Source organism: Zootoca vivipara, chromosome 13 (genome assembly GCF_963506605.1).
Source record: "Zootoca vivipara chromosome 13, rZooViv1.1, whole genome shotgun sequence".
In the NCBI taxonomy this organism is placed as follows: Eukaryota; Metazoa; Chordata; class Lepidosauria; order Squamata; family Lacertidae; genus Zootoca; species Zootoca vivipara.
The window spans coordinates 42,672,967-42,700,423 of NC_083288.1; the positions used below are offsets into that span (position 1 = coordinate 42,672,967).

At 42.3% G+C, this 27,457-nt stretch overlaps 2 protein-coding genes across 2 annotated transcripts; one reads left to right on the forward strand and one right to left on the reverse strand.

Moving 5' to 3' along the window:
* Positions 1-914: 914 nt before the first annotated feature.
* On the reverse strand, positions 915-9,378 carry LOC118079444 (vomeronasal type-2 receptor 26-like). Its single transcript, XM_060281294.1, has 6 exons — positions 9,284-9,378; positions 8,003-8,294; positions 6,262-7,119; positions 5,475-5,702; positions 5,118-5,244; positions 915-1,813 (listed from the first exon to the last, which is right to left on the reverse strand). Exons 2-6 carry the CDS (start codon positions 8,288-8,290, stop codon positions 915-917), a joined length of 2,400 nt encoding a protein of 799 aa, XP_060137277.1. The 5' UTR covers positions 8,291-8,294; positions 9,284-9,378.
* A 6,283-nt stretch (positions 9,379-15,661) lies between these two features.
* Positions 15,662-19,069, forward strand: LOC118095002 (vomeronasal type-2 receptor 26-like). Its single transcript, XM_035135839.2, has 4 exons — positions 15,662-16,459; positions 17,065-17,292; positions 17,401-17,527; positions 18,171-19,069. The coding sequence occupies exons 1-4, from the start codon at positions 15,662-15,664 to the stop codon at positions 19,067-19,069; spliced, it is 2,052 nt and encodes a 683-aa protein (XP_034991730.1).
* Positions 19,070-27,457: the final 8,388 nt, after the last annotated feature.

Consider the following 27,457-nt stretch of genomic DNA (forward strand, 5'->3'; position numbering starts at 1 on the left):
GTACAGTACATTGATGATTGCCTTCATTTATGGATCAATGGTCTCATTAGACAGTAAAATTCGTGTTAAATTGCTGTTTTAGGGGGTGTTTTTCATCATCTGGAATGGATAAATCCACTTTCTATTACTTTCAATGGGAAAGTGCGCTTCAGGTTAAGAACGCTTCAGGTTAAGAACGAACTTCCGGAACCAATTAAGTACTTAACGTGAGGTACCACTTTAGTTGTATCAATTCTTCATTCGTCTAAGTAGCTCTCTGCTGTTCAGTTCAGGCCTTAGCACAATCATAAGATATTTTGGGGAACATAAGCAACCTAGTAATCCAGCACTGGAGATCAAGATCTCCACAGATCAAGATCTCCTTATGTGCTTAGATAGATTGGAACATAGGAATTTAACAAAAAATATCACATATTTATAAAGAATTACTTCTCAACTCAGCACGGGAGAAGAATCGGTCTTAGTGGGGGGTCTATGAACCTAATGAGAAAAAAGCAGAACTTGTTTTAGGTTTTGGAGGAGTTGCTGTTTGAATATTTGGAAGAGAAAAGACCATTTATTACAACCTCTCAAAACAAAAATTGAGATATGAAGATGAGAAAAAAAGATATAGGGAGAAATTAGAATATGCAGTGGGAAAGAATGTAATAAAATGCATGATGGAAGGGGCGAAGGGGAGTTAATATTAAATGTGTATTTCTTTTATTTGAAATATTATTGTTTTAAGTGTAAAATGAAAATGAAAGTAAAAATTTAAAAATAAAAATGCAAAAGTAACATAGTTCCCATTTCTGGTTTAAATATGATAAGATAGCTATCAACTGAATGGGATAATAACCAATTTGGTTGCAAATATCCCATTGCTTTATCAAAGCTCATCTAAGATGGAAAAGAGATACAGAATGTTAGATATGTCAATCCTTTCTTCTTAGTTGCTCCCTACTGTTCAGCTGAGGCCTCATCAGAATAACAAAACATTTTGGGGAAAATATACAACCTAGTAAACCAGCACTGGAGGCTAAGATGGAAAAGATCTCCACAGCCACCATATATTTCCCTCTTGTGCTCAGATAAGTGGGGACAAAGGACAGCCACACACTGCAAAAAACCAACATGCTGAAGGTGATGAACTTGGCTTCATTAAAACTGTCAGGTAAGTTCCTGGCTAGGAAGGCTATAGTGAAGCTTGCAATGGCCAGTAAGCCCATAAAGCCCAAGACACAGTAGAACATGGTGACTGACCCTTCATTACACTGCAGAACAATTTCTTTAGTCACAGAGTGCATATCAAGATCTGGGAATGGGGAAGACGTTGCCAACCACACAGTACAAAGAGCAGCTTGAATCAGGGAGCAGGAAAGAACAATGGAAATGGCCTGTTGTTTCCCCACCCATTTCCGCATCCTGGAACCTGGTTTGGTGACTCTGAAAGCAAGGACCACAATGATTGTCTTAGCCAACACACAAGAAACTGCCACTGAAAATATCATGCCAAATGCTGCTTGTCGAAGGAGACATGTCACTTTCTCTGGTTGACCAATAAATAGCAAAGCACAAAGGAAGGCAAGAAGGAGGGAGGTGAGGAGAGTGTAGGTGAGGTTCTGGTTGTTGGCTCTGACTATGGGAGTTTCCCGGTGCTTAATGAAGACCCAAAGCACCAAAGCTGTGGTGAAAGAAAGGGAAAGAGCAAGAATTGCCAAAGCGATCCCCAAAGGTTCTCCATAAGACAAGAAACTGATGTCCTTTGGAATACATGAATCCCGTTCCATGTTTGGGTAATGATCTTGTGGGCACTGAAGGCATTCATCCATATCTGAAAATGAAAATCCAAGTTTCTATGTGTTGCAGCACATTTTGCTTTCTACTAAAATAATAAAAATTTAAATTACAAAATATTAAATATGAGTTGAAAGTTATTTTTGCATTTTCCGTGACTTTTTCTATGGTCACTGAACATGCTGAGCCCTCTTTGTGCCTTTTCCTTAAGAGGGAGAGGCTGTTTCACCTTTAGCTTTCCTCAAAAGTTGTAGTTGTAACTCTACAATCTTCAGATATTCTCTCCAAAAAGCTGCCGTCTAACTATCGACCAATAAGTCTACTGTATTATCAAATATGGGGAAATTGTATCCAAAACATCTATTATCCAAACTAACCATGTGGCTTGACATGAACACCATCATAGGTCCAGAGCAGGCAGGGTTTAGGCCAGGGAAATCCACCTTGTGTAACTGTATAGTGTTAGCCCAATTAGCCTCCAAGTACACACATAGCTGCCAAGTACCCCGTATTTCCCGGGAAACCCCATTTTTCCTTACCGTTTCCCGTTAATCTCCCTTATTTTGGCTCCTGTTGGCGGCCATTTGTCTGGTGCCGCTTTGCCTTTCTATGGGCACCAGAAAATGGCTGGCGCCAGAGGTCGCGTCTACGCATGTCCGGAAATGCGTAGACGCAACTTCCAGTGTCGCTTTGCCCATCGATGGGCATCGAAAATGGCCAGCGCCGACACCGGAAGTTGCGTCTACGCACTTCCGGACATGCGTAGACGTGACTTCCAGCACTAGCGCCGGACATTTTTGGTGCCCATAGATGGGCAAAGCGACACCGGAAGTTGCATCTACGCAACTTTCGGTGTTGCACAGCTGCCGATCCTGGATTTCTCCACGAGAGACTTGGCAGGTATGAGTACACACGGTACCATAAAGATGGCCTATACGTGGCCTTTTTAGATCTCAAGGCTGCTTTTGATTCAGTCGATAGGGGGTTGTTATGGTCCAAACTGGAGTCATTAGGCCTAGATCCTAGGTTACTTTTCCTGATTAAAAAGCTTTACTCAAATAACACCTGTCGTATAAGAATAATCCCAGGGGACAAGGTCTCAGACCCTGTTTTTATAAATCAAGGTGTGAAACAGGGTTGTGTACTTGCTCCCTCTCTCTTTAACCTCTTCTTCAATGGCCTTGCCCCATTATTAAAACTGGTGGACACTCACAGCCCAAACCTCAACGCATCAAAAATTCCTATCCTCCTATATGCAGATGACATGATTCTGTTCTCACGGACAAGAATTGGCTTAAAGCATCTGTTAAATACCTGTATTGACTATCTGTCCAGAATGAAAATGAGCATGAACTTCGATAATAGCAAAATAATGGTTTTCGGGAATTCTCGTAAGAGCTATAGTTGGGTTTTTGGTGGGAAACACATCCAGCCTGTTCAACTATCTGGGGATCACTTTCCATCACAGGCTCCGGTGGTCCTCCGGTAAATGCCAGTAAGCTGCCTAGGCAGGCCATAATGCCCTTCTTTGTCACAAGAGGTAACCAATACATCTCTTCTGCCCTAAAGGTTTTTAATGCCAAAGTTAGAGCTCAACTGCTCTATGGAATTCCAATCTGGATGTCCGGGTTTAGCCAGTCAGTGGAGCGAGTGCAGACAGCCTTTCTATTTAAGATTTTCACTCTCCCATGCTGTGTATCTTATGCAGCCTTATGTCTTGAGAGAGGCCAACATAAGCTAGAGACAGTTGCCTAGAGGAGTTTTCTTTTATGCTGGCTAAACATTTGCTTTTCAGCAGACAAAGACACTTTACTTAGTAAAGTTCTGTCAGACTCCTTCCCTTCCCCAGGACTACAACTGTTTTGCCAAAGCCATGTTAAAAACTAGATTATGGGACATAGAGCGCCAGGAACTAATTTCAGCTGCGGAAAAAACATGCTACCCTTTTTATTTTTGACTCTCTCGGGTGCAGGAATTTAACCCCAATTATTTACAATTTTTGTTTAACCTGCAAGAAAGAAGGACTTTTTCGCTGGAAAGGTTCAGTTCTAATCCCTCTAATCTCCTTTGGGGTAGGTTTGTGGGGATGGCAGAAGGAGATAGGATCTGCCCATGTGATGCCCACCTAGTGGAAACTCTAGCTCACATGGTCCTCAAATGTAAATGTATGATGATCTCCGACAACAATTCCTAGACCAACTATGTATCCCAATATGGAAACTGGAGACGGAGGTTATATGCTTCCTATTACAGGGGAGAGATCAGGAGCTCACCAAGACAGTAGCTAAATTCCTCTATTTGATCTTTTGCCACCAAAGTACATTACAGGACCCTGCCCTTGTTGGAGACCCACAGAGGTGAAATAGATTGTTGGCCCCTCTTCCCTTTGGCAAGTGACTGTACTGATGATATGGCGATGAGATCGTACTGGCCTATTTACTTTGAATGTTTGTAAGTGATGCCAATAAAGGTTTTGATACTGATACTCCAAAAACACTATATCTTCTTCTGAGAGAGTGGTGGTTGCCCCCCCCCTTATTTTTCTTAGATAGTGACCAGCTCTCAATGACTTGGGACTGCTGTGGTTAAGTATATCCTGCCGTATCATCATATCAAGAACCACATCATTCACTGAATTCTGAAAAATCTTCTCAACAAAAGGGAAATGGATTTCTGAATACCCGAGTGACACTTCATTTGAAAGGCTGGGTGGACGGTTTTTAAGAAGATTTACGACTTGTGATGCACTTTTAATTGAGCTCGCTAAAAATGGAGGCCGGGGAGTGGAAAGCAGTCAAAGGGCAGGGGGAGCCACGGGTTTGTTACAAGATCTGGAATTGGCTGACCCTGCCCAGAAAGACTGCGAATCCACAACCGGAGGAATTAATGAGCAGAAGCCTGGACATGACTTAAACGGTTTGTCTGTCCGTGATAAACAGTTGGTAGAGCTTGGAAAATATCCCAGTCTGGAAAAAGAATGCAAGGATTTATGGGGAAGCTGGACAGAAAAATCCTCACAGCAACATAGGCTTTGTGGTAAATCTCGCCTGAAACCATTTCAGAGGCTGTTGGAAAAGATCAGGACTTTGTTGGATTAAAAGGACTGGAAAGAACTTGGAACTTTGATTAGAATGGCAGCAATTATTGATATTCAGAACCCTCAGAATTTGAAGCATGGGGAAGCAATTTTTTTACAATTTGGCATAAAATTTGGTTTAATAGATATCTATTTGTATAATTTGGAATAATCGGTTTGATATGATTGATTTGTAAGTGAAAATCTAATAAAAATTGATTTGAAGAAAAAGAAAAAGAAAGGCTCTATATATTATGTCTCTTACCGATCTGGTTGGAAAACGTCCCTTCAGGACATTGAATGCAGTCATAGCAGCAAAATGGCTCCCCTTCCTTCTTTGCTTTATGGTAACCCAAAGGGCATTTATCATTACAAACAGAAAGGGGCTGCACCTGTCCACAAATGAAAGAAGAGAAAGTTTTCTCTTTTGCAACTTGCGTATCAAAAGTGCACTACATTCTGGAAACTTGAAGAACTGTCACTTAATTGACACAACATTTTCAAACATTCTTCCACTTCTACACTAAAGCTGTGGGTAAACACAGAAGTGAGCGATGTCAGTAGGTGAACTGTGAATCATTCTGGAAGTAATAGATATGCAACAAAAATGAATGGACCTCACCTGGTTAAAGCTGCTGGGCCACACAATGGCATCTTCCCAAATGCTAAATGCTTCTTCTTGGGGAGCCATGGAGTCTATCTTTCCAACTTTGACTCTCCAAAAGGACTGATTGGGAAATGTGACCCAGTTTATAACATCAAATCCAGCCTCTATCTCTCCATTTTCATTGAAGCAAACCTTTTCCCCAGCACTATTATTGAATACTATCCACTTAACAAAGTGGTTAAGCTAAAGAAAGGCAGGGCAAAGAAAAGAAAACAAAGGCAATTCTTTAGGATTTGTCAAAGGCTGGCAATAATTCCCACTTGATTACAGAATTTTGCAAAGCTTTATGCTGAGTAATCATAGATATAGAGAGTAGAAGATGTGCATATACCACCTTGAGATAGTAATTAATAAAGGAATCCTAGCCCAGGCAGGGCAGCAACAGAATATGACAGGGAGGATTAGCCAATTCTGCATCCACAGCTGTTGTCATTTACACCTGCTGTGGTGGAAGGCAGGGGCAGCAAAATCCTACTCCATTCTCATCATCATATCTTTTTGGAATTTCCACAAAATTTCAGGAAAAGCTAGTGCTAATATTCAAGGCAGATATAGATGTTCTTCAGAAATGAATACACCATGCCTCTGAAAACCAGGCACTGGAGAAGAACAGTGGGAGAATATTATTGCCCAAATATCCTGCTTGATGGCTTCCCCAAGCTGTCTGGTTGTCTGCTATAGGAAGCTCTTGGACTGAGCCAGCAGGATCCTGCCTTTGTTCTCAGTGTATTCAGGACATTACCTTCCACAACTCTTGATTCTGAAGTTTTACTCCTTCATCCACTATCAATCGGCCTTTGTATCTAGATGAATGCATGGCCTGCAATGCATGTGCTATGGCAAAGGCAGCTGTGTAGACACTGTAGCTGTGGCCAGTCATGCTCATTTCAATAACAGATGCAGGAAGAGTCTCCAACTTCTCATCTCCACTGCAGATGTCTTCATCCTGTAGGTCTACCATAGAGTTGGGGAACCGACACCCAAATGCCTGCTCCCAGAAAACCCCAAGGAAGCCATCTTCTTTCTCTGAAGTAGGGTTTCTCAACAGAAGAAATTTCTGGAATCCTACAACCTCACTGGAGTGGACAGCAAAGGATATAGCACCATGTAGGAAGTCTATGTTCCAATCTCTTTGTAAAGGAAAGGAAGTGAACTCCATCTGGGCTGTCATAATCCAAACTTTACCATTTCTGTTTGTTGAGGGAAGCTCCTGTGCTAAAACATGGGAGAGTGTCCTCAGGATGAGCATGGTTTCGATTTCACCATGCATGACCAATGCATTCACAGTGCTCCTCGTAATGCTTTCTTTCATTTCAAATCCCTCTTCCACCATGTTTACAATATCACTGGAAAAAGACATTTTGGGAATTCTCACTATGAAATCAAAGCAGATACCTCTCTGGGCAAACAGGGGGATCATATTTTGTTCAAACTTCTCTCCATTGACATCATGCCCAGAAATTACCCCAATCCATGTCCACTTGAAATATAGCAGTAGCTGGAGAATTGCCTTATATTGAAGCTTCAGATTTGGGAACATTTGGTGATAGAAAGCAGCTTGGGTTTTCTTATCTATCACTGCCGGAGAGCCATATATGATCTAATGGAAATTTTAAAAAGCGACGTTAGGAGAAAAAGACCAATCCCACATGGTTTATGTGGGGGAGACATACTGATGCAATCACAATTATTCAACCTGCATTGCAAATCAGCTTTATTATTTATATTTACAGACAGTTAATTCATCCGGAAATCCATAGAAATAATATGATTTACTTCCAATATACAAAGGAAGGGCAATTCCTGTTGTTTTCATCTATTATTGGCTCTATCCCCTTCAGGTTAGGGTAGTGCCTTTACAACTAACACAAGTCAGTTGTTGTGTTACAGCATGAGATTATTATAATGAAATTCTTTTTAAGGTCCTTTGTCTATTGGTCATTGTTAATCTTAATGTTCTCTTTAATTTTTTGCACACTTGAAACCTTGACTGGCCACAGACTGACTGATCATTTGGAGTTTGTTAAACATTTTTACTATATGTTGGGATTTGTTATTTATTTGATAGTGTCTCATTTTCAATTATACATTTTATATGTCTGAATCATACATTTTATATGTCATACCTTGAATTATTAAAGCGTACAGCATTTTGAATTAGATACTGAATGCCAATTGCTGGGAATGACCAGTGTGGAGAGTGATGTTTTGTTCATGTCCTACTTGTGGAATTCCAAAAGGCATTTCGATAGCTTCTTGGAGAACAGAAGGCAGGGGTATATAGGTTCCTGGTTTGATCCAGTAGGGATTTAATGAAGAATAGTCCTACTTAATAATAATTTAAAAACAATGATTTATTATTTTTACCCCACCAATTCTGGATGCCTCGCACTGCAAATAAAATGTTTAAAAGGAAAACCTTTACAAGTAAAGAGATGAGCAAATTGCTTGTTAACCTTTCCTACTGCATGCATACATCTTACCTGTGGAATCTTATAGATGCTTGGGATATCTCCCATGTGGAGACAGACTTCAGAGACAGGTCCCCCAATGACTGCTCCTGGATTGTTCTGTCTATCACATTTGTAGTTGGGGGTTATTTTGCCCAGTGTAGAGAAGAGTTCCAATGAGGCATGATAGGTCCACCTTACATCAAAATAGCTATTATAGATATGGAACCCCAGGGTGACATTAGGTGAAATGTCGGGGTTTTCATTGATCTCCTTGACAGCAAATATCAAGGCCAGGATATGTTGGTAGATGTGGGTCATCACCCTGCAATTAGAGTTACTGTGAGAGTGGATTTCTTCCAATCTTCCAAATATGACATATGCTTCTCTTCACTTCCATGCATTCTTACTGAATACATTATCGTATTGCTAATAAACTCCACTAAACCCTTGGGCTCCTTGATCACTGCAGATGGTGACAGCAGTCACAAAATTAAAAGACGCCTGCTTCTTGGGAGAAAAGCAATGACAAACCTAGACAGCATCTTAAAAAGCAGAGACATCACCTTGCCGACAAAGGTCCGTATAGTTAAAGCTATGGTTTTCCCAGTAGTGATGTATGGAAGTGAGAGCTGGACCATAAAGAAGGCTGATCGCCGAAGAATTGATGCTTTTGAATTATGGTGCTGGAGGAGACTCTTGAGAGTCCCATGGACTGCTAGAAGATCAAACCTATCCATTCTTAAGGAAATCAGCCCTGAGTGCTCCCTGGAAGGACAGATCGTGAAGCTGAGGCTCCAATACTTTGGCCACCTCATGAGAAGAGAAGAATCCTTGGAAAAGACCCTGATGTTGGGAAAGGTTGAGGGCACTAGGAGAAGGGGACGACAGAGGACAAGATGGTTGGACAGTGTTCTCGAAGCTACGAACATGAGTTTGACCAAACTGCGGGAGGCAGTGCAAGACAGGAGTGCCTGGCATGTTATGGTCCATGGGGTCACGAAGAGTCGGACACGACTAAACAACTAAACAACAACAACAACAAACCCTAGAAAATATTAAATGCTAGGATTTTGATGATTTGGGGTATGGAGGGAGAAAGACAAGGACCGAAACTAAAAAGTAATCCTCATCTCCAGTCACTGCTGTCTCACAGTTTCTTCCCTACAGACTGGAAATTCTTATATACTCCTAAGCATAAAATGGTATGATCATCTCAGTTCTGAAGGGTGATGTGGCAGATACATGACATTCAGAGACATGACATTACAAAGGAACATTTAGAAGAACAAAAAACAAACACGAAAGCCTTACACAGTGTCTTCAAAGATGTCATTAGCAGGGAGTTTTCTGAAAGTGATTGGAATGGAAAATCTATATATCTGAGCTATAATGCTGGCAATGATGAAGTCTCCTGGTTGGTAAAACTTGTGGAGAATGGGAAGGGAGTTGCTGACACTGCATTTGATGTCAGGCGTCTTGAATGCCACCAGAGGCAAAAAGATCAGGACTGCCAATGGCAGTAGCTTCTGTGAAAGAATTCCCTCTCTACACCCATTCTCTTGCCTCCACATTATGCCTTACTGGGTTCTGTGTTGAGTCCCACAGCCTGATTTGAATGACCCCACAAACGATGATGTGTGACTCAGACTGTGCCATCTAAAATGTCTATGATCGATTTATAAAGCCCTCACACCAAATTGGATGGGGGATAGTTATTGAATCCTTGTGGCTTGTAGTTTTCGTCAGGGTTACTACAGCAGTCTTGAGAGCAGAAGATGTAGCATGTAATCACAATTAAGTAGATAATTAGATAATCATAAGGGAGATAATCACCTATTCAGAATTACAATTTCTGTGAGACCTTGCAGAATAAACCATGTATCTCCCCGGGATAGCAAGAGATTTCGAGGCGGCTACTGATTCACATCAACAAAAGGCGTTCCGTATAATCAGATATTCAGAAGAAGAAAGTACCACAAGAGAAGTCAGCATTTGACTTGAAAGTTGACATTTTATTCATTTATTCATTAATATTATTGCATCTTTATTGTTGCAATAATAAAGAAGGCACATAGACATAGAAACAAAACAAAGGGGTAGAAACAAAAAGTTTTAAAGCCCTCAGGACACAGATTCCAAGCTGAGCTGTGTGTTGTGTCCACCAATCGAAAAGGAGTGGAGAGTTTTGAGTTAGACCCTTACAATTAAACTGTTAAATAAGAATTGGGAAGAACTTAGATAGATCTTACATGTCAGATATGGCTCAGGCAGGGACTAGATTAGAGCCTCAAAGGGGCTTTATTGGGGGCTAGCTAGGCAGGGTAACCTCTGGCGCTGCGGACATTTAGGATATGGGGACCAGAAATCGCTGCAGACATTTTCGAGTTAAAATATAGAGTATATCCCAAATACTATATTTTATCTTGAAAGGTTGGGGGGTTGTCTTATACATCTGGTCGCCTTGTATGCTGGAATATACGGTATTTTGAAAAAACGGAATCTAGATATAATCTGTTTACAGGAAACTCATATTGCAAAAACACACACAAAAGAATATTGATAAATAAAAGACTGGGGAATGAGTTTGTTTCATCAAATGTAAATAAAAATTGAGGAGTAGTTATGTATATAAAAGAGAAATATGAACCTAAATTGTTAACCAAAGATGAGGAAGGAAGGATATTGATAGTCCAAGTCAATCTGCAGGGTGAAAAAATAATTCTGGTTGGTATCTATGCCCCAAACGATAAAAAGGCCGAATTTTATTCGAAATTAAATGAGAAATTATTGGATTATTTAGATTCAAGGATTATTCTAATGGGAGATTGCAATGGGGTAGTGATGCCAGATTTATATAGATCAGTGAAAGAATGGACAAATATGGAGGCAAACTACTGTACTGAAATCTTTCTTCGAGTTGGTGGATAATATGGGATTAATTGATATATGGAGACTTAAAAATCCAACAACAAAGCAATTTACATTCTTCTCGGAACCCAATCAAAGTTTTGGAAGAAAAGACTATATTTGGATTTTTAAGGAAATGATCCCCAGAGTCTTAAAAATTGACATTTTGCCAAGAACGCTAGCTGACCATAACCCGTTATATTTGGAAATGAGAATGAAAGACAAAACATCTTTTAGATGGTGAATGAGTGAAAGCCTGTTTAATGATAAGGAAATTGTGGGAAAAGCCAAAGAAACAATAAAAGATTATTTCAAATGGAATTTAAATTAGGAAGTACCTATTGACACAGTATGGGATGCTAGCAAGGCGGTGATGAGGGGTTTCTTAATTCAGAAAAATAGTCACGAGAAAAAGGAGAGAGGGAAAAAGAAGGAAGAAATCCTGAATCACCTCATGGAAAATGAAATACTGCTAACAATTAAACCTAAGGACGAAACAATAAAACAGAATATAAAAATGTTGCAGATGCAGTTTTCCATGTTGGTTAATCAAGAGGTAGAGTGGAAAATTAGGATGCTGAGACAAAGAAATTTTGAGTCAGCTAACAAAACAGGCAGGCTGTTAGCTTGGCAGATAAAGATGCGGCAAAAACAAAATGCAATTAATAAATTAATATTATTAAGAGAGTAAGAAAAAGAGATTGAAGATGCTAAAGAAATAAGAAAGGCTTTCCAAAGATTTTATAAGGATTTATATAGAAAAGAGAAGGAAGATGAAAATAAAATTGATAAATATATCCAAAAGCATAAATTACAGAAGATATCACCAGAGAAAATGGAATTATTAAATAAGGACATAATAACCTATGAAATCGACACGGCGATAAAAAAGATGAAATTAGGAAAGCCCCCAGGACCGGACGGCTTTTCGGCAAAATATTACAAAGTGCTTGGTGGTCTCCTGACACCGGTGCTATGGGAAGTAATGAATACCATAATATATTAAATAATGGTAAAATCCCCAATACATGGAAGGAGACATATATTACTTTAATTCTGAAAAAAGACACAGATCCCTCCAACGTTAAGAACTACAGACCCATCTCGTTGCTGAATAACGATTACAAGTTATTTGCAGACATCCTGGCTCAGAGAATGAAAATGGTCTTAAAGGAAATGATCCACAAAGACCAAGCCGGATTTTTACCCGGCAGGCAATTAAGAGATAATGTCAGAAATATAGTGGGTGTCATTGAGTATTTAGAGATCAGGAGCGATAAACAGGCAGCGCTGATGTTCATTGATGCTATGAAAGCGTTCGATAATATATCATGGCATTTCATGTTGGAGAATTTAAGAGCAATGGGAATAGGAGAAACTTTTCTGAAAGGAATTGGGGCGATATACTCCGAACAAAATGCGAAATTAATAATTAATAATAATTTGAGGACAAATTTGATATATCCAAAGGCAGCAGACAAGGGTGTCCACTGTCACCTTTATTGTTCATTACGGTCCTAGAGATCCTGAATAAATATTTGAGAGAACAGGCAGAAGGTAGAGGAATAAAGGTTGGAGTCAAGGAATATAAACTAAAGGCATATGCGGATGACTTGGTTCTTACTGTGGAACAACCCAAAATAAGTTTGTGAGAAACGTTGGTGATGATGGAGGAGTTTGGTCAAGTGGCGGGATTTAAACTCAATAAAAATAAGACAAAAATATTGGTTAAGAATATGTCCAAAGAGGAGAGAGAAGAATTGCAAAAGGAAATTGAAATCACGGTGATTAAAAAAGTAAAATATTTAGGTATTTGGTTGACAGCAAAAAATACAAATTTATTTAAAGACAATTATGAAACCACCTGGAAAAAAATTAAAAAGGATTTGGAAACATGGACTAGATTGAAATTATCATTTCTAGGAAGAATAGCAGCAGTAAAGATGAACGTTTTGCCCAAAATGTTGTTTCTATTTCAAAATATCCCTGTAATTAAAGGGCTTGGACAATTCAAAGAATGGCAGAAAATATTATCAAGATTTGTATGGCTGGGAAAGAAACCTAGGATTAAAAACAAATTATTGATTGGCAAAAAGGAAAAAGGTGGCTTTGCCATGCCAGACCTCAAGCTTTATTATGAAGCATCCTGCCTTTGCTGGCTGAGAGATTGGATTCTGTTGGATGATACAGATATTCTGGATTTGGAGGGATATCAGAATAGTTTTGGGTGGCATTCATATTTATGGCATAATAAGACTAAAGTACATAGAGGCTTCCTTAACCATGTAATCCGAAGATCAGTTTACGAGGTGTGGGAGAGAAATAAAAATTTATTAGAAAGGAAGACTCCATGGTGGGTGTCACCAGTAAATGTATTGACGGTTAAAAAGTTAAATATGGATGAGAAGGTGGTGGCCTATGAAGAAATTATAGTGGAAACAGAACAGGGACTCAAGTTCAGGGCCGGCTCTAGGTAGAGTCCCGGTGGCGCGGGGCGCCAGGGCGCCGGGCTGGTAGGCTGGGCGCTGCGTGGCAAAGCCGCGCGGAAGCCATGCTGCACCCTGCGAGGGCGGGGGCACCGGAACGATCCCCACCCCTCAGCGCCAGGGCGGCCGACCTGCTCAAGACTGTCCTGCTCAAGTTAAAACCATACGAGCAGATTAAGGACAGATTTAAAGGTTGGATACAGTATCACCAAGTATATGTTTTGTTCAATGCAGAAAAGAGGAAATTAGGCGTTGAAAAGAAGAAATCCAAATTCCAAATTGAGTTGCTAGGAAGTAAAAGTAAATTATTGTCAAAAATGTATAATTTGTTATTGAATTGGTATACTAAAGACAAGGAAGTGAGAGGAGTTATGATAAAATGGGCAATTAATTTTGGATATAATATTGAGTTTGATGCATGGATAAAATTATGGAATGGAATTTGAAATTCACGGCATGTACTGCATTGAAGGAGAATGTAATGAAGATATTCTATCGCTGGTACCTGGCGCCTGTAAAACTGGCAAAGATGTATAGAATGAGGGATTCGTAGTGTAACGTCCTCAACCTGGTCACCTAGCTCAACTGGGGATCCGGAAGCAGATGTTTGTATAAGCTCGACAACATACAAATGTTTTCAGGAAAAAAAATCAAAAATTACAGAATGTGGAATAACTATTGAGGGAGGCAGGAGTTGGAAAACTGGGTAGGTTAGGAATATGATGGAAAGGAAACTTGTGGTTGATACTAATAATACAAATCAGTGCCTGGTTTTACCAACCAGGAGACTTCATCATTGCCAGCATTATAGCTCAGATATATAGATTTTCCATTCCAATCACTTTCAGAAAACTCCCTTCTAATGACATCTTTGAAGACACTGTGTAAGGCTTTGGCATTTGCTTTTTGTTCTTCTAAATGTTCCTTTGTAATGTCATGTATCTGAATGTCATGTATCTGCCACATCACCCTTCAGAACTGAGATGATCATACCATTTTATGCTTAGGAGTATATAAGAATTTCCAGTCTGTAGGGAAGAAACTGTGAGACAGCAGTGACTGGAGATGAGGATTACTTTTTAGTTTCGGTCCTTGTCTTTCTCCCTCCCTGCACCAAATCACCAAAATAATAGCATTTATTATTTTCTAGGGTTTAGTGGAGTTTGTTAGCTGTACAATAATGTATTCAGTAAAAATGCATGGAACTGAAGAGAAGCATATGTCATATTTGGAAGAAATCCACTCTCACAATAACTCTAATTGCAGGGTGATGACCCACATCTACCAACATATCCTGGCTTTGATATTTGCTGTCAAGGAGATAAATGAAAACCCCCACATTTCACCTTTCCACAGGTAAGATGTAGGAAAGGTTAACAAGCAATTTGCTCATCTCTTTATTGTAAAGGTTTTCCTTTAAACGTTTTATTTGCAGTGCGAGGCATCCAGAATTGGTGGGGTAAAAAATAAAAAATCATTATTTTAATATTATTTTTAAGTAGGAGTATTCTTTATTAAATCCCTACTGGATCAAACGAGGAGCCTATATAGCCCTGCCTTCTGTTGTCCAAGAAGCTATCCAAATGCCTTTTGGAATTCCACAAGCAGGACATGAACCAAACATCACTCTCCACACTGGTCATTCCCAGCAATTGGCATTCAGTATCTAATTCAAAATGCTGTATGCTTGTGCATAAGATTCCACAGATAAGATGCATGCAATTTGATTGCTAAAACCTTTAACATTTGGATACATTCAACCATATATAATATATAATTGAAAATGAGATATAGCATGCAACATTATCAAATAAATAACAAATCCCAACATATAGTAAAAACGTTTAACAAACTCCACATGATCGGTGAGCCTGTGTCCATTCAAGGTTTCAAGTGTTTAAAAAATAAAAGAGAACATTAATATTAAAAATGAACATGACACAAAGGACCTTCAACAGAATTTCATTATCTCATGCTGTAACACAACAACTGACTTGTGTTAGTTAGTTGTAAAGCCAATAATAGATGCAAAAATATGAATTGCCCTTCCTGTGAGTAAATCATATTATTTCTATGAATTTCCAGATGAATTAACTGTCTGTAAATATAGATAATAAAGCTGATTTGCAATGCAGGTTGAATAATTTTGTTTGCTGTATGTCTGTATGTCTCCCCCACAGAAACAATGTGGAATTGGTCTTTTTCTCCTAACGTCGCTTTTTAAAATTTCCATTAGATCATATATGGCTCTCCGGCAGTGATAGATAAGAAAACCCAAGCTGCTTTCTATCACCAAATGTTCCCAAATCTGAAGCTTCAATATAAGGCAATTCTCCGGATACTGCTATATTTCAAGTGGACATGGATTGGAGTAATTTCTACACAGGATGACAATGGAGAGAGATTTGAACAGAATGTGATGCACAAGTTTGCCCAGAGAGGTATCTGCTTTGATTTCATTGCGAGAATTCCCAAAATGTCTTTTTCCAGTGATATTGTAGACATGGTGGAAGAGGGATTTGAAATGAAAGAAAGCATTATGAGGAGCACTGTGAATGCGTTGGTCATGCATGGTGAAATCGAGACCATGCTCATCCTGAGGACATTCTCCCATGTTTTAGCACAGGAGCTTCCCTCAACACAGAGAAATGGTAAAGTTTGGATTATGACAGCCCAGATGGAGTTCACTTCCTTTCCTTTACAAAGAGATTGGAACATAGACTTCCTCCATGGTGCTATATCCTTTGCTGTCCACTCCAGTGAGGTTATAGGATTCCAGAAATTTCTTCTGTTGAGAAACCCTTCTTCAGAGAAAGAAGATGGCTTCCTTGGGGTTTTCTGGGAGCAGGCATTTGGGTGTCAGTTCCCCAACTCTATGGTAGACCTACAGGATGAAGACATCTGCAGTGGAGATGAGAAGCTGGAGACTCTTCCTGCATCTGTTATTGAAATGAGCATGACTGGCCACAGCTACAGTGTCTACACAGCTGCCTTTGCCGTAGCACATGCATTGCAGGCCATGCATTCATCTAGATACAAAGGCCGATTGATAGTGGATGAAGGAGTAAAACTTCAGAATCAAGAGTTATGGAAGGTAATGTCCTGAATATAGTAAGAACAAAGGAAGGATCCTGCTGGTTCAGTCCAAGGGCTTCCTGTAGCAGCCAGCGAGATAGCTTGGGGAAGACCTCAAGCAGGACATTCTAGTTGTAGTCTTCTCCCACTATTTTTCCCTAGTGCCTGGTTTTCAGAGGCATGATGTCTCTGTTTCCTGAAAATGTATATAGCAGCACTGAATACTAGCAATAGATTTCCTGCTTCCTCGGTGAATTTGTCAAAGCCACAGGGCTCACCAGATTCAAATGATTATAAAAATAGTTGAAAATCTGTGTACATTCCAAAAAGAGATAATGATGAGCATGGAGTAGAGTTTTGCTGTTTTTCCCTTCCATCACAGCAAGTGTGTGTGAAATAGCTGTGGATGCAGTTGTGGCTATTCCTCCCTGTCACATTCTGCTGCTGGCCCGCCAGGGTTAAGATTGCTTTATTAAAAGTGGTATGTGCACATCTTACACTCTCTATATCTACGATTTCCAGGAATAAAGGTTTTCAAGCGTTCTGTAATAAAGTGGGTATGATCACCAGTCTTTGACATGTGCATTGCCTTTGTTTTATTTTCTTTACCCTGATTATCTTTAGCTTAACCACTTTGTCAAGAGGATAGTATTTAATAATACTGTTGGGGAAAAAGTTTCCTTCAATGAAAATGGAGAGATAGAGACTGGATTTGATATTATAAACTGGATCACATTTCCAAATCAGTCCTTTCAGAGAGTAAGAGTTGGAAAGATAGACTCCATGGCTCCCCAAGAAGAAGCGTTTAGCATTTGTGAAGAAGCCATTGTGTGGCCCAGCAGTTTTAACCAGGTGAGATCCAGGCGCCATATCCATTACTTCCAGAGTTATTCGCAATTCCAAATGTTTGTATACAAGCTTGCAAAAGAGAAAACTTTCTCTTCTTTCATTTGTGGACAGGTGCAGCCCCTTTCTGTTTGTAATGATAAATGCCCTTTGGGTTACCATAAAACAAAGAAGGAAGGGGAATCATTTTGCTGCTATGATTGCATACTGTGTCCGCAAGGGAAGTTTTCCAACCAAACAGGTAACACGTATCATGCCTAGAGCCTATCAAATGTACTTTCACTCGTGTATTAAGACATTTATGTACATTACGTTGAAAAAATAAAATCATAGAATTGTAGTCGGAAGGTACCACAAGGGTCATCTAGTCCAACCCCCTGCAATGCAGGAATTTTTTCCTAAGGTGGGGTTGAACCCATGACATTGTTGAAATATTATGCTGATATGCAGCAACGCCTCAGAGCCGTCGTGGCTGCGGCCGTGCCTTGCCTCGCCCTCGCCCGCCCTGCCACCCCCTCTTGCCTGCCCGACCCTCCCATCCTCTTGCTGCATAGTTCCAGCATCACAGCGTCACCCAGAGACACCCACAAATATGAGTTATCCCTCTCTCTATTTCTTCCTTTCTTCCCTCCCTCTTCCATCCTTAATTAAATAGGGGGGCAGATAAGCCCCACATAGAAAGCCCATCAACATGGGGGGAATGACTCTTTCAATACTTGAGATTCAGTGAACGATTGTGCCTCACTGCATAGAAGCTTGAATTTTCTTTTCCAGACATGGATGAATGCCTTCAGATATTTAATATTTTGTCATTTTGATTTTGATTATTTTAGTAGAAAACAAATTGTGCTGCACTGCATAGAAGCTTGAATTTTCTTTTCCAGACACGGATGAATGCCTTCAGTGCCCACAAGATCAATACCCAAACATGGAACGGGATTCATGTATTCCAAAGGACATCAGTTTCTTGTCTTATGGAGAGCCTTTGGGGATCACTTTGGCAGTTCTTGCTCTTTCCCTTTCTTTCATCACAACGTTGGTGCTTTGGGTCTTCATTAAGCACCGAGACACTCCCATAGTCAAAGCCAACAACCGGAACCTCACCTACACTCTCCTCACCTCCCTCCTTCTTGCCTTCCTTTCTGCTTTGCTCTTTATCGGTCAACCAGAGAAAGTGACATGTCTCCTTCGGCAAACAGCATTTGGCATGATATTTTCAGTGGCAGTTTCTTGTGTGCTGGCCAAGACAGTCATTGTGGTCCTTGCTTTCAGAATCACCAAACCAGGATCCAGCATGAGGAAATGGGTGGGGAAACAACAGGCCACCTCCATTGTTCTTTCCTGTACCTCGATTCAAGCTGCTCTTTGTAATGCATGGCTAACAACTTCTCCCCCATACCCAGATATTGATATGCACTCTGTGACTAAAGAAATTGTTCTACAATGTAATGAAGGGTCAGTCACCATGTTCTACTGTGTCTTTGGCTTTATGGGCTTACTGGCCATTGCCAGCTTCACTATAGCCTTCTTAGCCAGGAAGTTACCTGACAGTTTTAATGAAGCCAAGTTAATCACCTTCAGCATGTTAGTTTTTTGCAGTGTGTGGCTGTCCTTTGTTCCCACCTATCTGAGCACAAGAGGAAAATATATGGTGGCTGTGGAGATATTCTCCATCTTAGCCTCCAGTGCTGGTTTACTAGGTTGTATATTTTCCCCAAAATGTTTTGTTATTCTGATGAGGCCTCAGCTGAACAGTAGGGAGCAACTAAGAAGAAAGGATTGACAAACCTAACATTCTGTAGCCCATATCCACCTTAAATAGCTCTTTTTCATTTTAGATGAGCTTTGATAAAGCAATGGGATATTTGCAGCCATGTTGGTTATTATCCCATTCAATTGATAGCCATCTAATCATATTTCGGGAACTATGTTACTTTTGCATTTTTATTTTTCAAATTTTATTTTCATTTTCCACTAGAACACCGTTTATGCCCTTGCTTCATTAAAATTAAAGAGGATCTTATATATTACCTCCTCTATTGCCCCATTTACTCGGGCTTTAGAGACACGATGCTGCAAACTATACCCAACTCTATAATCAATCCTGAAGATAGAGTAAAGTTTTTGTTAGTTGGTGCTAACCAACGAATTACCCATGTGGTACCAGTCTTTGTGATGAAGGACATGAAAGCCAGGGAAAGATTTATAGATGATAAAGTAAAGACTCCTTCATCGTCTGTTTAACTTGTTGCTTGTTTTCCTTCTCTTCCTGTTTTGTGGGATGAAGGCTTTGTTGGGATAGTATGTAATGAATTTTAACATTTTTAATTATTGTCGTGTTGATATTTGTGTACAGGCATGGTCCTCACAATAAACGGTTTTGTTGTTGTTATATTGTTTATTTTATGTTTTGTTTATGGTTTTTTTAATGTATCAATATAAAATTGAATAATTTTTTTTAAAAAAAACATTTCAAATAAAAGAAATACACATTTAATATTGACTCCCCTCCCCCACCCATGGTGCATTTTATTACATTCTTTCCCACTGCATATTCTAATTTCTCCCTTTATCTTTTCGCTCCTAATCTTCATATGCCAATTTTTGTTTTTACTGCTGAATTTATTCTGTTACTGTCAACATCTTAATATGTTTACAATGTCTCTCTAAATATTCCATAAAGCATAACCAATCTGATCTCTTTTTCTGTTTTTCAGTCTTGCCATTTCTATATATTCTATTAACTTTGACTGCCATTCTTCCCTCCCTCTCTGACCATACACCGTTCCTGCAGCTGAGATTTGTGTTCCCTGGGTAAAATTACATCTGTTATGCCTAAGAGAAAACCTTTGTTTCAGCCAAAACTCTTTACAGATACCGTGTTTCTCCGAAAATAAGACACCGTCTTATATTTATTTTTCCTCAAAAAACCACACTATTGCTTATTTTCAGGGATGTCTTATTTTTTTCCTCCTCCTCCTGCCGCGGCCGGCATTGCTGCTGTGCCTATCACTATGTCTTATTTCCAGGGTATGGCTTATATTCCTTGAATACTTAAAACTCCTGCTATGACTTATTTTATGGCTACATCTTATCATACATACAGGGTATGTTTAAGACAATAACCAATGGTCTTACATCCAACCTAAAACGTTATAGGTTATCTAGGTTCGCCAGACAACAAAGAGCCGATATAATGTGTCTTCAAGAAACCCACAAACCAAAAAAAGACAAAAAGCCACTACCGTGTTTCTCATATTTTAAGGCATCCCCAAAAAATAAGCCATGACAGGATTTCTAAGGGTTGGTGAAAAATAAGACATACCCCGAAAATAAGCCATGTCGTGTAGCCCCGACCGAGCGAGAGGCGAAGGCGCGGGACACAGCAGGAGCTCCCTGCCTGCTTCCCCGAGCCGTCGCGCATCGGGGGACAGAGCCGAAGATCGGCGGGCGCTCCTTGCTGGGCTTGACAAGCCCGGCAAACAGCGCCCGCCGATCTTCGGACCTGTGCTGTGTGACAGGCAGGGGTGGGGGGAAGCGGAGATCGTTCTCCGCTCTCCCCCCACCCCCGCCTGTCACCAAAGATCGGCGGGCGCTGTTTGCCGGGCTTGTCAAGCCCAGCAAGGAGCGCCCGCCGATCTTCGGACCTGTCCTGTGTGACAGGCGGGGGTGGGGGGAAGCGGAGATCGTTCTCCGCTCTCCCCCCACCCCCGCCTGTCACCGAAGATCGGCGGGCGCTGTTTGCTGGGCTTGACAAGCCCGGCAAACAGCGCCCGCCGATCTTCGGCCCTGTGCTGTGTGACAGGCGGGGGTGGGGGAGAAGCGGAGATCGTTCTCCGCTCTCCCCCCATCCCCGCCTGTCACCGAAGATCGGCGGGCGCTGTTTGCTGGGCTTGACAAGCCCGGCAAACAGCGCCCGCCGATCTTCGGCCCTGTGCTGTGTGACAGGCGGGGGTGGGGGAGAAGCGGAGATCGTTCTCCGCTCTCCCCCCATCCCCGCCTGTCACCGAAGATCGGCGGGCGCTCCTAGCTGGGCTTGACAAGCCCGGCAAACAGCGCCCGCCGACCTGTGCTGTGTGACAGGCGGGGGTGGGGGGGAAGCGGAGATCGTTCTCCGCTCTCCCCCCATCCCCGCCTGTCACCGAAGATCGGCGGGCGCTCCTAGCTGGGCTTGACAAGCCCGGCAAACAGCGCCCGCCGACCTGTGCTGTGTGACAGGCGGGGGTGGGGGGGAAGCGGAGATCGTTCTCCGCTCTCCCCCCACCCCCGCCTGTCACCGAAGATCGGCGGGCGCTGTTTGCTGGGCTTGACAAGCCCGGCAAACAGCGCCCGCCGATCTTCGGACCTGTCCTGTGTGACAGGCGGGGGTGGGGGGGAAGCGGAGATCGTGCTCCGCTCTCCCCCCCACCCCCGCCTGTCACCAAAGATCGGCGGGCGCTGTTTGCTGGGCTTGACAAGCCCGGCAAACAGCGCCCGCCGACCTGTGCTGTGTGACAGGCGGGGGTGGGGGAGAAGCGGAGATCGTTCTCTGCTCTCCGCCCACCCCCGCCTGTCACCGAAGATCGGCGGGCGCTGTTTGCTGGGCTTGACAAGCCCGGCAAACAGCGCCCGCCGATCTTCGGACCTGTCCTGTGTGACAGGCGGGGGTGGGGGGGAAGCGGAGATCGTGCTCCGCTCTCCCCCCACCCCCGCCTGTCACCAAAGATCGGCGGGCGCTGTTTGCTGGGCTTGACAAGCCCGGCAAACAGCGCCCGCCGATCTTCGGACCTGTCCTGTGTGACAGGCGGGGGTGGGGGGGAAGCGGAGATCGTGCTCCGCTCTCCCCCCACCCCCGCCTGTCACCAAAGATCGGCGGGCGCTGTTTGCTGGGCTTGACAAGCCCGGCAAACAGCGCCCGCCGATCTTCGGACCTGTCCTGTGTGACAGGCGGGGGTGGGGGGGAAGCGGAGATCGTGCTCCGCTCTCCCCCCACCCCCGCCTGTCACCAAAGATCGGCGGGCGCTGTTTGCTGGGCTTGACAAGCCCGGCAAACAGCGCCCGCCGACCTGTGCTGTGTGACAGGCGGGGGTGGGGGAGATGCGGAGATCGTTCTCCGCTCTCCCCCCATCCCCGCCTGTCACCGAAGATCGGCGGGCGCTCCTAGCTGGGCTTGACAAGCCCGGCAAACAGCGCCCGCCGACCTGTGCTGTGTGACAGGCGGGGGTGGGGGGGAAGCGGAGATCGTTCTCTGCTCTCCGCCCACCCCCGCCTGTCACCGAAGATCGGCGGGCGCTGTTTGCTGGGCTTGACAAGCCCGGCAAACAGCGCCCGCCGATCTTCGGCCCTGTGCTGTGTGACAGGCGGGGGTGGGGGAGAAGCGGAGATCGTTCTCCGCTCTCCCCCCATCCCCGCCTGTCACCGAAGATCGGCGGGCGCTCCTAGCTGGGCTTGACAAGCCCGGCAAACAGCGCCCGCCGACCTGTCCTGTGTGACAGGCGGGGGTGGGGGGGAAGCGGAGATCGTGCTCCGCTCTCCCCCCACCCCCGCCTGTCACCAAAGATCGGCGGGCGCTGTTTGCTGGGCTTGACAAGCCCGGCAAACAGCGCCCGCCGATCTTCGGACCTGTCCTGTGTGACAGGCGGGGGTGGGGGGGAAGCGGAGATCGTGCTCCGCTCTCCCCCCACCCCCGCCTGTCACCAAAGATCGGCGGGCGCTGTTTGCTGGGCTTGACAAGCCCGGCAAACAGCGCCCGCCGACCTGTGCTGTGTGACAGGCGGGGGTGGGGGAGATGCGGAGATCGTTCTCCGCTCTCCCCCCATCCCCGCCTGTCACCGAAGATCGGCGGGCGCTCCTAGCTGGGCTTGACAAGCCCGGCAAACAGCGCCCGCCGACCTGTGCTGTGTGACAGGCGGGGGTGGGGGGGAAGCGGAGATCGTTCTCCGCTCTCCGCCCACCCCCGCCTGTCACCGAAGATCGGCGGGCGCTGTTTGCCGGGCTTGAGAAGCCCGGCAAACAGCGCCCGCGTGCACTTTATTAAAAAATAAGACATCCCTCAAAAATAAGCCATGTCGTGTTTTTTGGAAAAAAAAATTAATATAAGACATGACTTATAATATGAGAAACACGGTATTTAATGACCCAGCCTGGGAGGTATTAGCAGAAGCAAGGAGTAAAGCGAAAGCAAGAGGGGTGGAAGTCCTGGTAAATAGGAGAATAGACATTAAGATAACAGAGGTGGTGCTAGACAGGGAAGGTAGATTTATGCTGGTCAAAGCTAAAATGGAAAACAAAGTGCTAACAATTGTAAACATATATGCTCCAAACAAAAGGCAGAATAAATTCCTAATTAAAATACTAAAAAAAAATCCACCAGTTCTCAGAGGGTGAAATTATTATAGCAGGTGATTTGAATATGGATATCACAAAAAATAAAACAATTCTATTGAGTAAATGGGGATTGCAAGAAGCACATGAAACCCTAGTTTTAAAACCCAAATTTACCCATATCTCTAGCAGACACAAAACAGTATCCTGCATAGACTTTTTTATTCTGGGAAAGGCTAGTAATTGGATAGTGAAAGGAATTACAACACACCCAATAATAATCTCAGATCATGCCCCTTTAAGTATTGAGTTAGAACTAAGAATGAGTAAGGACAAGAGACACTGGAGATATAATAATTTAATAATGGCTAAAGTTCAGGACAGAGATTATATGGAAAATCAGATCAGGTTATTTTTCCAAGATAATAAAGGATCAGTAACTCCAGATATTCTCTGGGATGCAGCAAAATGTGTTTTGTGGGGGCACTGTATAATGAAAGAAAAATTAATGAAAAAAGAGTGGTACTCTAAAAGACAATTAAAAATTCAGGAACTAGAAATATTACAGAACAAACAAATTATTAGATACTGTTCCAAAACCCAAAATCAAATTAAGGAGATTAAAAAACAATTAGAGGAATTAGATCTGACTTTGCTGTGGAAAAAGGAAGTAATGGTCAGAAATGATTTTCAGATGAACAATATAAAATCAGTAAAAAGGCTTGCAAATTATCTTAAAATAAGGAAAGAGAAACAAAAAGTTAAAAGTACAGTGGTACCTCGGTTTATGAACACAATTGGTTCCGGAAGTCTGTTCATAAACTGAAGCGTTCATAAACTGAAGCGAACTTTCCCATTGAAAGTAATGGAAAGTGGATTAATCCGTTCCAGACGATCCGCAGAGTAACCGTTCATAAACTGAAGCGAACTTTCCCATTGAAAGTAATGGAAAGTGGATTAATCCGTTCCAGACGGGTCCGCGGAGTACTTAAACTGAAGCATTCATAAACTGAAACATGGGTGTAATTGGTTCCGGAAGTCTATTCATAAACTGAAGCGTTCATAAACTGAAGCGAACTTTCCCATTGAAAGTAATGGAAAGTGAATTAATCCGTTCCGGATGGGTCTGCGGTGTTCATAAACCGAAAATTCATAAACCGAGGTGTTCATAAACCGAGGTTCCACTGTATAAAAATAAACGGTATTAAAATGCAAGACCCAAAGGAAATTAAAGAGGCCTTTGCAAGCTTTTATAAAAATCTATATAAAAAAGGGAGGTAGCTAATTTTCAGGAGAATATAAATTTAACACTGGATCAGTCTGAGAAAAGTAAACTAGATAGCAAAATTACAATAAAAGAAATAAAGGACATAATCAAGGAATTAAAAAATGGCAAATCGCCAGGACTAGATGGCTTTACGGCCGAATTCTACAAGGAAATGGTAGAAATTCTGGCCCCTGAATTACAACAACTTTTTAGTAGTATACTAGAAGGGGAAATAAGCCCCAGAAACATGGAGAAAGGCAGAAATAACAGTAATCCTAAAACCAAACAGAGACCCTAAAGAAGTAGGTTCATATAGACCCATTAGTCTATTAAACCAAGATTATAAAATCTTCGCCAAAATCATGGCAAACAGGTTAAAAAATGCCATCCCCAAAATTATAAAAGAAGACCAATATGGATTTGTTAAGGGTAGAAATATTGCCCACCCGATTAGAAATATTATTAATGTATTGCATCACAGACAATCAAAAAAGCTCGGGTTATTGAAATTAGACGTCTTTAAAGCATTCGATACACTCTCACAGGAATTCTTATGGGAAATAATGACTAAATATGGAATAGGAAAGGCTTATCGGTTTGCGATACAAGAACTATATAAAGATGGAACAGCAGTGGTAAGAGTCAATGCAGAACACTCCCAACTCTTCCCAATACGCAGAGGCGTTCGGCAGGGGTGCCCTCTCTCGCCGTTCCTATTTATAATGGCTATAGAACAACTAGCGGAAAGAATAAGAAACTGTGGAAGGATACAGGGTTATAAGATCGGGAAAGAGGAGATGATAATTAACTTGTTTGCAGATGATATTATTGTAATCATAACAAATCCCAAGGAAGGGATAAAAGAAATAAAGATAATATTAGAAGATTTCGAGGAATACTCCAGATTAGGGGCAAATATAACTAAATCAGAAATAATGTACTTTAATGTGAATCTACCTGGGGAAAAAAAGAAATAAATAGCATAACAGGTATGGGCCTGGGTTCTAAAAGAATAAAATACCTGGGTATTGAACTCTATAGGAATATTAACAAGACCGCAGAATTCAACTATAAGAAGATATGGAATAAAATACTAAAGGATATGAAAAGATGGAGAAACAAAACTTTAAGGATTACAGCTAGAGTCAGGGCTACTAAAATGTTCTGGGTCCCCAAGCTAAGTTATATTTTCCAAGCCATCCCACTAGAGATGAAAAACCAGCAATTCGAACAATGGAATGGTGAGATAAGACAATGGATATTCGGAAGTAAAAAATCAAGAACACAAAAGAGGTTTGTGTATAACCACAAATCAGAAATAGGGTGGGGCCTCCCCAACATTTATAATTACTATGAAGCCGTCCAATTAAAAACTTTACTAGAAATTGGAGCAAAAAAATAAACAAAAGTGGATCAGATTTGAGGATGAGGCCAACTATGGTGCAGGAAGATTTGGAATCTTCACAAATAATGTAAAGGAAGATCTGAAATCTGCAATAGGACCCAGGAAATTGGCAGTAGGCATATGGAGGAGATGGCAACCTATATGGTTAAAAAGGATCTCTCTGTCGGCACCCTTAGAAAGCATATACGGGCTTCCGGTCCAGCGCCAGCGCCGATCGGCGGGGTCTTTGTCTCGCTCCGAGACAGCCCGTCTCTGCTAGAGGAGGGAGGGCAGCGAGAGCAACGCTGCACCCCATAGAACCCCGGGTCGAGCGTCCCGGGGGCAAAACTGCTCGGCAGAGCCCCAAACCGGACTCCCCAACTATCCGGCTGCCCTAGTAAGAGCGCCGGAGTGAGAAGGGTCGAAGTCGCGGGGGCCATTTTGAGCACCATCGTCGCTCTAGCGGAGAGAAGCTCCGAGCCGGAGGCGGAGAGCGCTGGATTCTTCTAAAAGAAAGAATTAGAAATCAAGACTGTAAGTAAGCTCTCAAATTTGGATTGGATATTGAATATTAATTTGGATTAATTTGGATTTGGGAGAGAGGGAGACAAAACGGAAGCCACCCCCTCCCACCGGTAGCTAAGGAACAGTACAACAAATACCCGAAGCCACGAACTGAATGGTTAAAAGGTATCCTCAAAGACATGGATGCAGGGTAAAAGGGGAGAAGGACGATTCCCTGCAGAAAGATGAAAAAGAAGGAGGAAAGCCTTTTGTTTCCCCGGGAGCCGGCAGCCCAGACAACCCAGTGAGCTGACGAGGATTTATAAATGAGCTTTATTTCATTTAGACTTTTAAGAAGTTAGAAGTATATGCTTTTGAAATGTTTGGATTGTGAAATGTTGGTTTGGATCTTTGTGATTTTGGAATTGCAAAATGTAACTACTTTGCTGAGACTGGGAAAATAAGCAGTGACCATTTTCCACCCCACACGATAAGTAGTGACCTTGACAAGATGGAACTATGTCAACAAAAAGGTACTCGCCTGAGTTCCAGCGGATTGTTTTGACAGCCATGTGGGAACTAAAAATAGGACTATGCCGAGATGAGATTCAACAGCAAGAACTAAAGCAGCAATTTCAGATGGTGATTGCTGAATATTATTTTTCAGATGATGAAGATATTGAAATGGAAATGGAAGAGGAAGATAGTGACAA

Coding starts and splice junctions, on each gene's coding strand:
- LOC118079444 (XM_060281294.1), bottom strand. CDS start 8,290: ATGACCCACATCTACCAACATATCCTGGCCTTGATATTTGCTGTCAAG. Junction 5,703..6,261: donor AGAATCAAGAGTTGTGGAAG/GTAATGTCCTGA, acceptor GCCTTTCTTTAG/CTTAACCACTTTGTTAAGTG. Junction 1,814..5,117: donor GACGTTTTCCAACCAGATCG/GTAAGAGACATA, acceptor TTTCATTTTCAG/ATATGGATGAATGCCTTCAG.
- LOC118095002 (XM_035135839.2), top strand. CDS start 15,662: ATGTTCCCAAATCTGAAGCTTCAATATAAGGCAATTCTCCGGATACTG. Junction 16,460..17,064: donor AGAATCAAGAGTTATGGAAG/GTAATGTCCTGA, acceptor GATTATCTTTAG/CTTAACCACTTTGTCAAGAG. Junction 17,293..17,400: donor GGCCCAGCAGTTTTAACCAG/GTGAGATCCAGG, acceptor ATTTGTGGACAG/GTGCAGCCCCTTTCTGTTTG.